General features: G+C 31.3%; 1 protein-coding gene and 1 long non-coding RNA gene across 2 annotated transcripts; one reads left to right on the top strand and one right to left on the bottom strand.

Annotated features, from left to right (window-relative positions):
- Positions 1-2,636: 2,636 nt before the first annotated feature.
- Positions 2,637-3,723, top strand: LOC106758973 (NAC domain-containing protein 83). The gene is made up of 3 exons (XM_014641988.2): positions 2,637-2,884; positions 3,045-3,301; positions 3,391-3,723. Exons 1-3 carry the CDS (start codon positions 2,701-2,703, stop codon positions 3,559-3,561), a joined length of 612 nt encoding a protein of 203 aa, XP_014497474.1. The 5' UTR covers positions 2,637-2,700; the 3' UTR covers positions 3,562-3,723.
- A 5,327-nt stretch (positions 3,724-9,050) lies between these two features.
- LOC111241483 lies at positions 9,051-11,454 on the bottom strand. The gene is made up of 2 exons (XR_002667543.1): positions 11,279-11,454; positions 9,051-9,756 (listed from the first exon to the last, which is right to left on the bottom strand). It is a non-coding gene; the product is annotated as an uncharacterized LOC111241483 (long non-coding RNA).
- Between the last annotated feature and the right edge of the window lie 5,850 nt (positions 11,455-17,304).

Here is a 17,304-nt window from a genome sequence, read left to right as displayed (position 1 = left end):
AAAAAATAGGACTAAATTAAGACAAAATAAGAATACAGGGACCAAATTGAGACAAATTAAATATATAGGGACCAAATTGAGACAAATCTAATGACACATGATTTGATAGTGACACGTGGCACTATTAGTGCCACCTCACATTGTCATTGCCATGTGGCTCAATGTCAACTTGACACGTGGCAATTTTAAAAAAAAAATTAAAAATTAAAAATAAAAATAAAAAAAATTAAAAATATATTTAAAAAATTCAAAAAAATCACGAGCTGACACGTGCCACCCTTTTTAATGGTGTTAGTACCGAACTAACGACAGTGACCTAATTGCTTCAATTTTTCAAAAATAGGGACCCAATTGAGAAAAAGAAAAAATGAGGGACCTAATTGAAAAAAATCACCGAAAATAGGAACTATCAGAATCATTAAACCTATTTAATTGAGAATTTACTTGGATTAATGTTAGAAACTTTTATGTGATTAAATTGGTTTTTGTTAATAATTGAGAATGTACGTTAATTAGTGATAAAAACTTTAACAAGAATTAATCAAGAATGTACTTTCGTTAATTAACATTTTACTTGATATAAGAGATAAAAGAATAAACATGATTAGGCGTAGTAATATTTAATATTGAGAATGTACTTGGGTTAAGTTTACTATGATTAATCTATAAAGTTCTTAATGTACTTTGGTTAAGAGTGAGAATGCCAAAAAACTTAATTGAAAAAAGACAATAATTATTTGAACAATAATCTTCAGATAACCAACGATGAATCCGATTTTGAAAAAATAGTGAAATCAACCTTTTTTTTATCATTATTTTTATCTTTTTAAATCTTTTAATAACTTTATTTCTTTCTATCTTTTATTATTTTGTTCTTTAATCTGTTATTGATATTTATCTTCTTTATTGTTTTTGTTTTACTAACCCTTTTTATAGTTTTTATATAAATTAATTTATTAATAATCAATTTTGTGTTTGTTGGAAAACGACTTATGATTGAACTTACCTCTCTATTTTGTTAACTACACAATACTGAAGTTGTTATAATTTAGTAGTATTAATTTGATCTCGTCAATGACAATGTTATCAATTACGTTAGTATAAATACATTTTATTTATTATAAAATAATAATTTAATATCACTTTAATGAATTCTTTTTTATGCCATTCAACATAAATTAAAGTTCAAAATATCAAAAATTATATCCAAATCTAAATTATTATTATTTTTGTGCAAATTATTCCATCATAATATTTATTAGTACATAAAAAAAATGAGATTTCATTAAAAGTTAAAAAAAGTCGAGGCATTTGAGGTATTTTTAATCTTGAATACTTTTTCCTTTTATAGTTTTTTAATATATTTTTAATTTCACAATTACTTTTATTAATATTGATAAAATTAATATATATTTTTGTTATCATGACTTAGGTTTCATCTCTAGTCTTGATAGTTGCCTATTAGAGTAACAAACAAGTATGTGATATCTTACTCAATAAAATACTCTTATTTAATAATTCAAAATAATAATATTTTAATCACGTTAATTGTATTTTTTTAAGTTTTAAATTTAACACACATTGTTATATTACAAATGGAGGTGAAGTAAATGTATTCTCTTTCATGTTGTAGACTTTCTTTTATGTTGTATTTGTTTTGTTAACTTATAAAATAACACTTGACAACTATTAAGGAAGATTATATATATAATAACATCCACACCATCTAATTAAGAGAAAAAAATTAAATTCAATTAAAAAGTATGAATTTTCTTAGTACTCAATAAATAATAAACATTTATTAGAGTTAAGTAAATATATCTAAATTTATGACTTACTTAAAACCTAATTAAGGTTTAATATTAATTACATGCTAAACTTTTACATAAATTTGGCATATTTTTTAAGTTTTACAAAAAAAAATTAAAAACTTGCTTAAATATTTTATAATTATTTTTATTCAAATTTTATAATTTTTTTAACAATGTTTTCTCGTATCAACAATATTATAATTCGTAATTTTCTTTCAATTGAATTCACCCATTGTAATGGGAATAACATTTTAACTACATGTCTAACTATAAAATTATAATCTTATAATATTATTTATTAAAAAATTTTATTACATCTATTAAATGATCTATAAATATTTTCATTCAATTTCTTTTAATTCAAAGAATCTTATTTTCCACGCAAACCTATACAAATGTTTTCATTGATTGATTTTACACTCAATTTAAGAGTCTTATTTTTCACTCAAACACATGTTTTTAATCGAAAGACACGTTAAAGATGTGAAAATATTAAATTTGTATAAACGAAAACTGCCATTTCAAAGGTGTCACACATTTTGAGCCATAGTCAATTGACTGAAATCAAACAAAGTTACTCATTCACTCACGTCACCTACAGTACAGTACTACATTAGTTGTAACTTGTACAGAGTGCATCTTTTTAAAAAATAATTAATACTAAATCCAAAATAATTTAATTTCCTGTACTTTTTTTTTAAAAACTTAATAAATAAAATAAAAGAACATAGGAAAATGGTCCATTCGTTCGAAAGTCAAATAGAAGGGAAGATTTGTAAGCATGTATGTGGTTTTTCTCTCTCTTAGTCAAAGACATCCACCACACTGCATGTCTTCACATCTATAAATTGATTTCTTTGATCACAAGTTCCTTCATCTATCCAAGGCCATGGAAGTGTTAGTCCCACTTGGAGGCAAGACCTATAAGCTCCCTGTTGGCTACTTGTTCGACCCCACCGATGAAATTCTTGCAGGCTACTACCTCAGGAAGAGGATCATGGCACAAACACTCCCCAATGACCTCATCCAAGACTATCATGTTTTCCAGACTCAGCCTTGGGACCTCCCAGGAGGTTCACCCTTCTTTCTTTGCTTTTTTAATCTCAGATCTTTTCTCTTTCTCTTTCAAGATTTTCTTTGGTGATTCTTGTCAGTGGACAATGTGTCCGAAAAAGATCCGATTTTTGGAAGCCCCGGAGTGATCTAAAGAAATGTGTGTTTGTTTATTTGTAGGTGGGAAGTACATGAATTGGCAGAAGTTTTTCTTCTACGATGTGAGGAGCCGTGTGTCAGGAAACCCTGACAAGAGCGATGCTGGGAAAGGGCAATGGGAAATGGTGGAGAAAGATGAAGAGGTTGAGTTATCTGACGAAAAAGTGATTGGAAAGAAGAGTGTTCTGGTTTTCTGGAAAGCCAAGGGTAGCTCTCTTGCCAAAACAAAATGGGTGATGCATGAGTTTCGTCTTGCCCTAAAGTCAAATCCATCAAAGGTAAACAATATATACAACAGTATCCATCCACCACCACCACCTTTCGGATTTCTTTCTCATTTAACTTTTATGTTTGATGTGTAACGTAGATGTCAGCCTTGGCTGTGTGCCGCATATTCGAGAGGAAAACTTCAAAGAGGGCAACAAAGAAAGCAAGAGTGTCAAACAGGAGCAATATTGAAGAAGCTATGGATGTCATTGATTTCACAGTGGAGTGTGGTGGCACTGAGACTGGTCCTCCCTCTCCTGGGACCCCCTAGTCAAACTGAAACTGCATATGCATACTTAGTTAGGTTTTAAGTTGCTCCAAAAATCTTTTGTAAGATTTCAATTGTGACGCCCCATAGGCACCATCTTTCTGATGTATGTATATGGGCTCATAAATTTACTTAATAAGAAGCAACTGTTTATTATTTATTTCATTTTTGTCAAATTCAGAATAGTTATCAGCCCGAATAACGTTGACTGTTGCTTAGGATTATCAATCAAAAGGGAAATGATTTTTTTGAGGATCGTAACAATAATCCAAAGGGGCATCCAAACAAAGTAGGAAAGATGTTCTCTATTATCTAATCACAACCTTTATGAAAAAACAATAAGCGATACCCTATGTATGGGTAAGCAAGCAAGCATACAAGCCTCACAACAAGGATGGTAGTGCCTAAGTTTTTGAAGCATCTGCACATGGATTTGATTCGCATCCTTCTTTCCATAGAACTCAATGCTCCATTTATGAAATTCTTCCTTTCACGTTAAGGAGGACAACATTATTCTTCTTGGTGAAAGTGATAAGGAAAATCGATATTTGAACATCTTCCAAGGAATAAAACTAGATTTTAATTATTGTTTTAAAATGGTTTACTTAAAAAAATCCATGTTAGTTATAATGATTGATGGCCCCTTTAGTCCCAGAAAAATTAATTAAGATCTGTCTATGTCTGTTAATAAGTATTCGACATGATGATGATGATGAGAATATTTGAATTATAAAACTTGGCTTTTGTGACTTAGTGAAGCGAACAAGGCACAAAAGGGAAAACTTGGTGTTGGTCAAGTAGCTCAAAGGATTAAGGCACAAAATATTCTTATATCATTCTCCCGCAAGCTCAGATAACGCAACCCCTGCATTCAGAATAAGATTCTTCCCAATAATGCCCACGCTCTGTTACCCATTTTTAAATAACCATCTCTACTATATCACAATCCTTTTCCTTCTTATATACATATATAAACTTCCTAACTAAATATTTACTATAACATATGGGAATATTATTGGCCAAAAACCTGGAAATCCCATCAACTTCTTTCACATTGAATCCCATTCTCCTTGCAAGTGGTGCTGGACCACCTTCATTTTCTTTTTTTTTTAAATGGTTTGTTTCATATTAATTCTTATCTTTTTATGAACATTTAATAAATAACCCTCTTATAGTTATTTGATAAATGAGGTGAGCATATAATACCGCAGCTTTGTCATCGATCGTACTAGAGTATAGTATCCTTGGGATGCTGTCATCCAATTTTTATCAAAGATTGACACTTTTAACAAATATATATACTTTTTATTTACGAATTAAACTCTCGTCACATTTGAACCATATCACGTTGTTGTTAGGTACAAATAAAGTTTTATATCAGATAAAATAAAAGATGAATATAGATTTATATACACATAAGATACTTCTATTGATAAAAAATTTGTGATAACTTAATCTAAAATGAACAATTATATATGTGTATGTTAAACCTTCCGTGTATTGATTAGAAAATGCTCATGTTATTATAGAATGAAATATAGTATAAAATAAGAAGTTTTACAAGTATAAAACTCTGCATGGTTTTATATCTTTGGATCATTAATTCAAAAGTAAGTTAGAATAGAAATATTGAAGAGAAAACTTTAATGCGCATAGTTATTGCATTAAGTTAAAGTAGGATCATATTATAATACACATGTTCCAAAAAACAGGTTTTATGGTAACACTTGTGTTTGTTACAAGGAACAAGGATTATGCATGACAGACACATTTCATAAGAAACAGTGTAAAGTAGGGATACTTTGGATATGGTGTTAAGACATTGGATTCAAGAAGCGTGTGTGGTATCTCTCAAATTGTGCAAAGAAAAGAGGCAAGTTGAAAAGTAACAGAGTGAGAACTGCCGACCAAAGTTTCTTGCCGCTACGGTAGTAGAATCTTTTGATATAGGGATTTTTGTGCATCACTTGTAAAATTCCTCACGTCACTGACATCATGCACAGTAATGTGAGGTTGCGTAGTATTTGCTGACTTTCCGGGACAAAATTGTCAAATGAAACAGACCTACATACTGGACCATATCTACAAAAGTTTCTCAACCATCGTAGTCAAGATTTTCTCAACAGCGAAAATATTGGGAGGTGCTGATAGGGACGCCTTTTCTTCATCTTTTTTTTCCTCATTTCTCCTTCTAAATTTTGTATAATCATGCACACAAATTCGCACTACACTTTCTGCAACTTGAAGTTTGTCATGTTCTTTTGTAAAGGGTCATCACAGAATGACTCTCTCCCGCCAAAGCTTTTGTATATTCAATAGTGAAGATAGCATTCAATCCTAGCTATTATTACCATATAGAATCAAATCCACGTACTAAGCTGTTCTGTGCTTCTGCAGCTTTAACATTTAATGGAGCTGCCAAACATGAAGTTATTGTAATCTGAATTATACATGTGTTTGTTTAACTTAAAAATGTTTGATTTCTATCATTAAAATTTTCCCAATGAGTGCAGAGAGAGACAGAGACGGTGAATATCACAACTTACAAGCAAAAGAGATATACTCCTTATATTATTATTTTTTTCAACAACAACAAGCATCGTGTCATTCAATGTAGGAAATATATATAAGATCGTTAAGAATGTGATACTTAACAATTGCACCAATCAAGCTAGACAAGAAAAAAGGTATAGCTATGATAATAAACTAAGTGTGGAACTGAATGTATAATTGCTTTGAGTGGAGTGGTAAATGAATAAACAAGCAGGTTAATTTCTGACATTGTACCCCAGAGTCCTACGTATAGCATTACATTTCAAAACTTAGACCAATTTTTCAATTTCAACAACCTTCTTAAATTCTGAACACAAGCTCCCAGAACAGTTTCATTCAATAAACCGTTGAGATTTTGATTAGAAGAATGAAGTAGGAAGAGTAAATAAAGAGATATTTTTCTTTATTGTCTTTACCTAATTATAACACACTTTCCTCGTCACATACTACCATTCATCAATTGTACATGGGCTTATTAATTATAATCCACCATCCAATTTTAGTATGCCAGCAGTTCCAGATAAGCCATTTGAGGTGCTGGTTTCTGCACCCAGTTAGTTAGTTGATCTTAGTATACCCAGATAGCAACTCCACGTCATCCATTAAGAATAACCTAACTATGCTTTGTTTCATTCAGAGAAAAAAAAAACAGAATTGAAATAAGTTGAATGAAGAGAAATAGACAAGAAATAAAATTAAATGTATAGTTGTTTGGTAGATAGAAATTAGTGAAAATAGAATAAGAGATTCTTTGAAAGCTGTGAATTGATTGATTTATATAACGTATATAAACAAAATTATCATTTTCACCCTGATATAACCAATGGTGACTGTTGAGTATGCACGGTGACATGAAGAACAGCATTGCCACTCTAAATTTAAAACATATACACTAAAATACTTCTCAAACCAGCAAGACCCACAACACATGTTCTTAGTCTGACACATCCAATATAATTTTGAAGTAGTATACTTAAACAAGACTAGATGTGAGAAATGGTATAGGTGGAAAGAAAAGATCTAACTTGGGATAAAAATGAGGAGACCGAATGTGAGGATACAATTTATGATTTCCTGTTTATGAGAATGAAAATACAATTTAGATAGGAAGGTTTATTTCATTGACTGGTTTCAACCAATATCCCGAGCCATGGTGATGCGGGTCCAATAAAGATAAATCAGGAAGGGGGATGGTCAGATGTGAAGCCATACTGTTTGATACAGAACTTAACGAGGTAATGTTCCACCTACTTTGGTACTCTTACTGAGCTTGGTTAATTTCCAACCATGAGGGAGTAAAGATGAATGCTCTTACTGCAACTATAGCATAAGGGCATCAGTACCATTACACCAATCTTTGTTATCACCATCACTACAGAGAAAGCTAGTCAATACTTTCAAAGGACAGCATTAATGCATGAAGGAACATTTCTTACATGTTTATATTTGTTTAAAAATTAAGTATAAAATTAATCTCCATACATATAAAATATTGTATTTATAATAAAAGAGATATAAACTAAACCCAAAATATAAATAACAAACTAATTAAAAATAAAAGATAAAGATAAGATATTTATATAAGATATCTGATATATTTAATAGATTCTAAACATTATGACCATTATTAAGGATGCACAGTCTAAACAAAAGTATTCATATCAAAGAACCCAAATGTTGCATGTATTCAATCCAATCTCATAGTTGAGCAAACTATCATTTGCCTAAGTCAAAGTGATAATTAAACAAGAAATACAAGAAGAAACACAAAACTGAAGATCGAGACTAAATATAAAGTAACAATACAGGTGAATTTATGTCATCACCGTTTTTTCTCAAAATGAAGAACATAACAAATCTATAAAGGAAGTTATTTCTATATTTTAATTACCAAGAAAAAATGAAACGGACAATAGACAAAATTAAACTCGTAAGTTGTACTGTTCATGCCCTCACTCTCTTTGAAGTTGAGCATGGCCAACATGCATTTGGGGGGAAGGGGAAGTAGTGCTGTTCTGTAATTGATCATCACCAACATCTGTACCATTCCCATCATTATCACCACTACCCTACCACCATCACTCAACATACTTTGTTAACACCATCATCACTACTGTATTACCACATTCCTACCAGCATTTTGGTAGAATGCTTAATATCTTTGAATTCAGAATGCAGTCATACTTTCATTGTACAAAATTGAGAATAAGTAGTATCATTAATAAGCATCACCAAAATAAAATAATACAAATTTTGTTTCCTAGGTAATAGCTTTCAGCTCAACTTCCTGGATTACTGCCCCAAAGCTACGAGGGATTATGAGCTTCTCTTGCTATGATATGATAATTGATATATTAGAATAGTGTAATCTATCTAGTTTCATTAAATTGTCCTTCCATTTTAGAAAAACTTAATTATAATAAGATACCATATATCAAGAGAAAGAATGCCATCAATTATATGAAGGAACAAGCACAAGTAGGATAACATATTCAAAATCTAAGGAGACTGTTTTCTTAATCAATGCAACAACATATTTTAATTGGGAAGAGGGTAAAGGAACAAGCACAAGTAGGATATATAACATATTCAAAATGCAAAAAATAAAGAATACAGCATAAGTTAGTGATATTTTTCCCCGAAATGGAAGAAAAAGGACAACGATAAGAATAAGGTTACAATAGTTTCTTTTATTACCAAAACAATACTAAGCAGTCCGATGCTGTGTTGCATATTCAACATGGTAAACTAGCAAGTGTACATTATCACTACAAGTTATCAAATTGAAATTTAAAGTATTTCTCCTTCAGCCAGCTACATCATTTAGTTTATTCTTATTACCATATGGGGAATTGTAAATTCGGCTGAATGTCTCAAGTTCACGTTTAGATTAGTTAATTTTGGTTAAGCAATTGTCACTTTTCTGAGAAGCGATGACATTTTAAAAATAAATGGTAGCTTAACAGAACATAATTACATGACCAACCAAGCTACGATACAATTCTATCAACGAAGCTGCAAATTTTCTTTGAATATTGAGCAAATTCACTACTACTATAATTTACACAACATTAAACAACTACACTAGAAATACTGAATCAAAATACGTGTGCCATTCACAACTAGCTGTCATTGTGTGGGAGAATTGTCATCTGGCCTTATGCAGTAGCTGCATACTTCTGTAAAAGATCAAGCAGCTGATCTTTTCACTAAGGTTCTTGTACTTGCTCCTTTCACTACGGCCGTCTTACTTACTGCTTTCAGCAAACTCCATACCAAGCTCGGTATGGTTGATCTTGACCAACCATCCGCTTGAAGGCAGGTAATATGAGTATTTATTCACATTTTACAGCTAGCTGTGCATGTGCTTTTTCATAGCCATGTAACCTCAGGGAGTTGATACAGCAGCACTGCTATTTCCCTTTTACACCTTTATTCTTGCATGTAAATCTTCTTGATTTCACATAAACAAAAATTAACGAGAATGATTTCTTCATATTCAATTAATTTCTTATCATGAAGTGCTTCCATAGCGTTCTATGTTACCATAACAAATGGGCAACACTCTGTTCAGACTTCCAAGCTATTCAAACTTTAGCCATCAAATAAAGATCATCAAGATATTGCTATTTCTTTTATAACATCCTGCATTAGGCATCATAATTACAACATCACAAGCTTTCTTTGAAGCCAAAACCAGTAATCTAAGTTAGTTTAGAGAAAAAAAAAAATATTCAATTTTCAGTCTTTCAAGTACTAAATCTGTAGTTGAGAGCATCAAGCATTTGAGGAAAGTTATAATTGTTTGGCTTGATTAAGTTTCAATTCAAGTCCCTCATAAATTTCAGTATTTTCAATTCAACACATTTATTTCCTTCTCTAAAGATGTTTGACACCATAAAAGTTGATAATTCTGCACATAGCAACACAACAATTCCATCTACCCTAATGGACCACGACACAACAGAGGTGTTCTTGAAAGCAACAATCACAAGAGTGAAATCACATTCCAATCACAAAAAAGTCCACCCTCTAACAAACTCAATCTCAATACAAATAATAGCACCCATCAGTTTAGCTTGCAAAGCAACAGCCACACCAATGAAGGAAGCAAAAACACCAATGTATTCACTTGTACCGTCATGGAAAATACTACTACAAGCAATCAGATCACGAGCCCCTCTAGCTGCACCATCAATGTTGCATTTAAAAAAAATCCACAGACGGAGTTTTCCAAAACATTGTTCTAACTTTCAAAGCTTTCTTCGTGTGACCATGAACATTAAAGTATCTCAATATAACAAGATCCTCCAGACAATAATGCATGACACCTTTTCATATACGACTAGCTAAAACACAACTAGCAATAATCAAGGATAAAGTAGTATGAAACTGAATACAGTGACCATACTTGTGGGGAAAGTTATATTTACACCTACAAAACGTTGCATCTTGGTACCGATATTTTCTGAATAGGACAAATGAAAGAGAGACAATAACTTCAAAGCTATCTTCAGAAACTAGGATTGGGTAGGTTAAAAACCAAGGTAAATAAGCATTTATTCTTCCTAGAAACTATGGTTCCTCTGGATACAAGGGTTAAAAGAAAGGTTGGGAGAAAACAATAGCATTCGCAATCATCATGATCACATATTTTATATATTCTTTATCACGACAAAGGTACAAGTAACTTAGATAAAACAACAAAACTTTGGCCCCTCTACTCAGATTTTAATTTCGTTTTCCCAAATATTTGAAGGGTGTCTTAAAATATTTCCTATTTCTTTGGTAGGACGGCAGCGGAATATGAATAGAGGAATCCCCTCATTCCAACATGTGCATAAAAGTTAGTTTCATTTTAAATCTCTATCTAACAAGTAGTGCAAAACCAAAACACAATTAAAGAGTGAAGAAAAGTGAGGACACTACAAAATCAACATCAATTAGACTTAGAACGACTGGCTCATGTTGTTCACCTCAAAATACTACTTCCAGAGTGCAACGCTTCAGCAGCACAAAGACTACAAGAACACAGCGACCGAAATTTAAAATGACAACCCCATTTTCTAACTACGAACAAAATCAAAACTTTTTGGTGGGTCATGTTTATTTTGACCAAAAGTTATCTTCTTTGGCAATCACTGAGATTGGAGAAGAGGAGGGTTACCGAACAAAGATCAAGAAGTCGCTTGTCGGCATTGACTGAGAAAATTGGTTGTGCTTCAAATTGCAATGAGAAGAGAACAAAGCTAATCAACAGAGTCACTGTTGTCTCCCAAAGTTGTTTGTTCAATCACCATCACGCCATATCCAACTCAAGGAACCTGGCCATTTAAAAAAGAAACATTTTTTAAATGAGGATTGAGTGATTTACTCGTTATCCAAACGGTAGATTTTTTTAATAAATAATTAATTAATTCGGGTAAAGGCCGAATACATTACCTTCATTTTTAGTTTTACTTACTTATAAATTAATTTTTATAACATGTTGTAAAGAGAGTAATTAAATGAATTTAAAAAAATTTAAAAATAATTTTTTTTTTATTTATTTGAGTAAATTTAAAGATAAATAAGAGTGAATTTAAAAATATAGTTAATTTGTGAGAATTAATATTAAATTAATTTAAATCACAAATTAAAATAATATATTTTCAAATTCAATTTCATTTATCTCCAAATCTATTTAAATAAATAAAAAAAAAATATCTTCAAAAATTCACTCAAGTGATCTTTTTTGCTTATATTCATTGATTTTTTTTTCACATTTTCTATTTCAATTTTATCTTCTAATAACCATTTCAGATAATTACTCGTACGAAAAAATAAATTTTTAATTTTATTTCTGTAATAACTATTTTTTCAAATTTAAATGATTACTTATATAACAAAAAAAATTATATAATTTATTTATTTTGTTAATAATTTTAATAAAAATTCTTTTAAAATTTAATAAATTTTTCCTATAATAAAAAAACGAAAACACTTGTTTTTATCGAAGAATTGTCCATTGATAATATAATATTTAATTAATAAAACTTAAGGCTTCTATTTTTATATAATATACTAATATATAAATACTATTAAATATTATATCTAATATATTTTTTAAAAACTAAGAAAACACGTATTTGTAACCTTTCATTTTAATAGTATAAAACTACTAAAATAAATCTATATATGATTATAGAACAAGAACTATAGATTTGTGATGAAGAAAATTTTTCACCTAGAGAACAAAAAGAAACTATCTCTACTGTTGTTTCACTCCCAATCTCACGCTGAGTCAACTGAAAAGACTGTATCGCTAAACTCACACCATAATGGTGATCATCGTAAAGAGAACACAACACACAGACAAATAACACAAAAACAAGGGTAAACTAGATACAAAACAATACATCATAAGTTTGAAAACATTTCATATAAGAGTCATATGTAATTTAATCCAATCCAAACATCTTAACCTAAATCAATTATCCGAACTTAGAATGAATGTCGAGCCATGGCGGGTTATCCATTTATGGTGGCCTCTACTGCTTTGCAAAGTCATTGCCAATGGGTTTCACCTTACCACACTCACAAGGTTAGTTTGTTCCACGCCTTGGATCATACTGGAAGCACCCACGATTAAGATCTCTTGCTACTCTCACCACATGTGTTAAACCTCTCTACTTGAGAATGAAAGACCATTAGAGTTTCAGGATAACCCCCAAGACTAAGCTACCTACATTCATTCTAACACACTTGAAACCACACCAAGAAATTCCACCTTGGAACTAACCTTCATAACTTTGAAACCATTGATATCACTTCACATTCACATAGTACACCAATACATGAGACTACTGATCATGCATTAAAGAAATAGAAACAACCATGCAAGTCAACAAAAATCACCTAATAACACAATTTATTCATGGCATCTTGATACTCATATTTAGGTAAGGAAAACAACTCTGAAACTCTCGCTAACAGCTCTGGAAGGGTCCAAAACGACTTAAAGAACATCCAAAACGGACATCTAGAACCCTAAAAACCTCCCAAAACTATTGTAGTGCAGTCAAGTGGCGCCCAGCGCCCCCACAAGGGTGCCCAACACCATGACAGTAGCAAAACCACTTTGAATTGGACCTTGGAGACCCTACCCTCAACTTCTAAAGTCCCCTAAGACCTTCCAGAAGTTGAGAAAACTTAGAGAACCCTGTTGTCACTCACTTTGACACTTAAAAACTCACTTTTTACTCCTACAAGCTACCCAATTTCATTTCTATCCTTTTAAGCTCTCAATCTAGTTTGCAACCTGCATAAACAAGTCCAATTGCACTTGCTAGGACTCTCCAAAATCACATAATACTCCCAACAGACCTACTTCTCATTTTCACCCCTTAGAACCCCTAAAATGTGCTAAAACTCAACCTATGAAGCCATTTTCCATTTCAGAACATGTTTTACTGGTTTAAGCACCTAGAAAAGTCCTAATAAGTGTGATAACATACCCCTAACCTTCCAAAATAGTGCAAACCTCTTACCTCACCATTTCACTACTCAACACTCTCTTTTTACACCAAAAGTACTTGAAAACAGCCCCTATAAACACTAGTGCAAAAACGTTGTTTAACGTCACCCAATAGATGTCGGTTTGCTGATAATCCGACGTATCTGAGTGGACGGTGGCATTATCGTAAATAGCTTGGTAACGTAGACGTCGGTTTCCAGAAAACGCAACGTCTATAATATTGTAGACGTCCAAACTGCTTCAAACAGACGTCTAATGGCCTGAGGTAGGTCAAAAGACAATCCCTTGATGTCGGTGTTCACGGGGGCTGACCTCTATAGGCCTGCAATTAATGCTTTCACCTAATTCCCAAACGCTTAGACGTCGCTTAGTCAACAGGCGACGTCTAAGCCCTGAATATGGAAGGCGGGAAAGATAAAAAATCTTCAATTTAGACGTCGGGGATCTGTGCACGCGACGTCTAAGTGCCTGTAATTAATTAGATTCACCAAATTCGAGGGTCATAGATGTTGGCTAGAAGGGGCACCGATGTCTATGTGCTTGTAAGTAATGATGTGCATCATTATAGACGTTGGTGCCCCATCACAACTGTCGTCAACATCCCTGACAGGAAATCAAATGTCAATCGTTTCAACTTCCCAAACGTCGGTTCCCATTGTCACCGACGTCTAATGGGATTCAAAAGGTCAGTTGAAAAGTTAACTTGGACGTCGAATTAGTAACAGAACTAACGTCTATAGTCATATAGACGTCGGCTATCTGGAGAAATCGACGCCCAGTTTCATTTTAAATAAACCGCAAACTCTTCGCGACATTCAGTTTCTAATATCTTCCTCTTCCTCTTCTCCTTTTTCTCTCGCGACACTCTTCTTTTTCTCCCTTTCAGCACGTCTTATTTTTGTTGCGGCATTCTATTGTTGTTTGTGATATCTTTATCGTCTTCCTCCTCTCTTTTTCTCTCTGGCGACATTGCATCCCAGGTGCGTGGTTATTTGTTTATGCTTACCGTTTGTTTAGTCTTTCATCAATTATCTTCTGGTTCAACTGATTAACATTTGCTTTCTTTGTGTTGTGTTTCAATGCAGTTTTGTTCCTTTCTTAGGATAACGTAGTAACACATTCTCCCTTTGCTAGCTGCCTCCAGGGAATAGCGGCGTCTTTTTGAATTTCTTGTGACCGTTTCAACCCAAAAACGACCCTGGGTCGTTGTCTAGTTTTCGTTTCACCGTGATTTTTTCCTCTTACGGATGAAAAATGGAACTAAGCAACTACCCAAGTTCAATTTTGGGTTGAAGGGACCATAAGAAATTCAAAAGACGCAAGCTTTTTTTTGGGGGGAAACTAGCAAAAGGAGATTGTGCTACTAGGCTATCCAAAGACGGGAACAAAACTGCACTAAAACAAACCACTGTATTAGACGTCGATTAATGCAAAAATCGATGTCTATATGTGCTCTTAGACGTTGGTCTTTGTCATGTTTGACGTCTATATGTGCTCTTAGACGTCGGTCTTTGTCATGTTCGACGTCTATATGTACTCTTAGACGTCGATTAATGCTTTGCCCGACGTCTAATTAGTGCCTTTAGACGTTCATTTAAACCAGTGCTGACGTCTATTTACGTCGTTCGTGGGCACTAAATGACGTCATTATAGACGTCTGTGGTTAGGATGTCGGACGTCCCATTGACGTCACCGGTTTAGACGTCGGTTTATGAATAGACGTTAAAAGCCCAAAATAACCGACGTTAAACAGCGTTTTTGCACTAGTGAAACTACCCCTTTTCATTTCATATAGTTTTTAACCATATAACCCTCTTAACAACTTCTAAATTATCTCATGATAGTACCAAAACAGTTCCCATAACATTTCTATACTTATTTCTAAGTTTCACTACCAAAGACCCCTTCCTTTTAAGCTTAAATTCTAAGTAACTTGATTACTACACTCTACAACCACTTGAATTTTGTTTCAAACAATGGAATATCCTCATCACACACAAATAACACAGTATGCAGCAACAAATACATCCTCATACCATTCATAGTAATACCATATCATTAAAAACACAAATTTAACATACGTCAACTTTACTCAAACCCCAATTTTTTCCTAAAACATCTAGAATTTATAAAATTACTAAATTTACACTACAAATACAATTAAGACAAGGTATAACTTCCCTTACCTCAAAATAACAGCTTAACCCATTGAAATGTCCTGTCGGTCGCTTGAAATGCAAGAAAACTCTAGACGAACCTACGAGATACCAAATTGGAAACAGACAGAGTCCTTAGAGCTCTAAATCCACAAAGAATAAGAAAAAAGGGCTAAATGATACATGCAAAACAATTTCTATGAATGATCATAGACCAAAGTAAAGAGATAAAAATGAGTAGAAACTTACTTAATCTAAAACATAAATTGATCAGTTAGATTTGTTGACGTCGTGATCGTCTAGGCACCTCCTGATCGTTAAATAGATAACTTAGGAGTAAGAGCACTTAGAGAGAAGGTAGAGAACTCTAGAAAAATGGTTTCTACAAATATAGTACGTTTTAAAATAATGAAACTCATTTATAACAAAACTATTTATAATAAAACTGTTTAATATTAAAATAACCGAACTTTTTGTAGATTATCCTCACTCCTAAAATACCATTTTCTGGGATTTTACATGTATGAATTTTAAAAATGGTAAAATTTATATTGAATATTTGAAAATATTTTTAATATATGAATAACATCAAAGATAATGTAAAATACAATTAATAATAACAATCATTTGTAAAAATATTTCAAAGTTACGTTAATATGGAATTAATAAAAGTATTTAAAATATTAAATGTTATAATTAGTAATTACTAATATTTATATTAAACTTTTAAGTATAATAAAAATTATTATAAAATACAATTATAACTGATAATAATTCATATAATAATTAGTTAATTTAAAGCTAAATAATAACAATAATAATAGTAATAAATAAATGGAAAGTTAAAATTAATTATGATATAAATATAAAATTATTAATATTCAAATTAATTTTTTTATAATTATAAATGTTATAAAATATAATTATAAATAACAACAATAATTACTAATTATTTTATTGACTACTTACAAATAAAAAATAAAAAAATAATATTGATAATTAATGTGAATATAAGGTTAGTTTTAAGATTAAATATTAAAAATTATAAATAAATAATGGTGATTAATAAACAAATTAAAAGTTTTAATATTATTAAAATGATACAACAGATAACTATATAAAAGATAAAAGATAGTTATAATTACTTTAAGGATTTAATATGTTTTATCGAAAATTAAAATTAATTTCCTTTAAAATTTGGGTTATTTTAATTTTTTAACTTTATAAATATATATTTTTTTAATTGTTAAATTTATTTAAAATTTATTTAAACAATTTAAATGTTATAAAAAAATACTAATAGAATTTAGATAAAAAAAAATTTGATGGCAACATTTATAAAGTGTAAAGATTGAATTAGGTTTTCGAAAATAAACTAATTTTATTTTTCATTTAAAATTAATAAATTAAAAACGTATTTAAATTTATTCTAATATTAACAAAAACATGATAAAAAAAATTAGCATAAATAATCTTCTATAATGATTATAAAAGGAAAATCTTTTCTGTAAACCGTTATTT

The sequence above is a fragment of the Vigna radiata genome, chromosome 4, assembly GCF_000741045.1.
Source record: "Vigna radiata var. radiata cultivar VC1973A chromosome 4, Vradiata_ver6, whole genome shotgun sequence".
NCBI lineage: Eukaryota > Viridiplantae > Streptophyta > Magnoliopsida > Fabales > Fabaceae > Vigna > Vigna radiata.
Note: the sequence above shows the minus strand (reverse complement) of the source record. Positions and strands in the feature narration are given on the sequence as shown.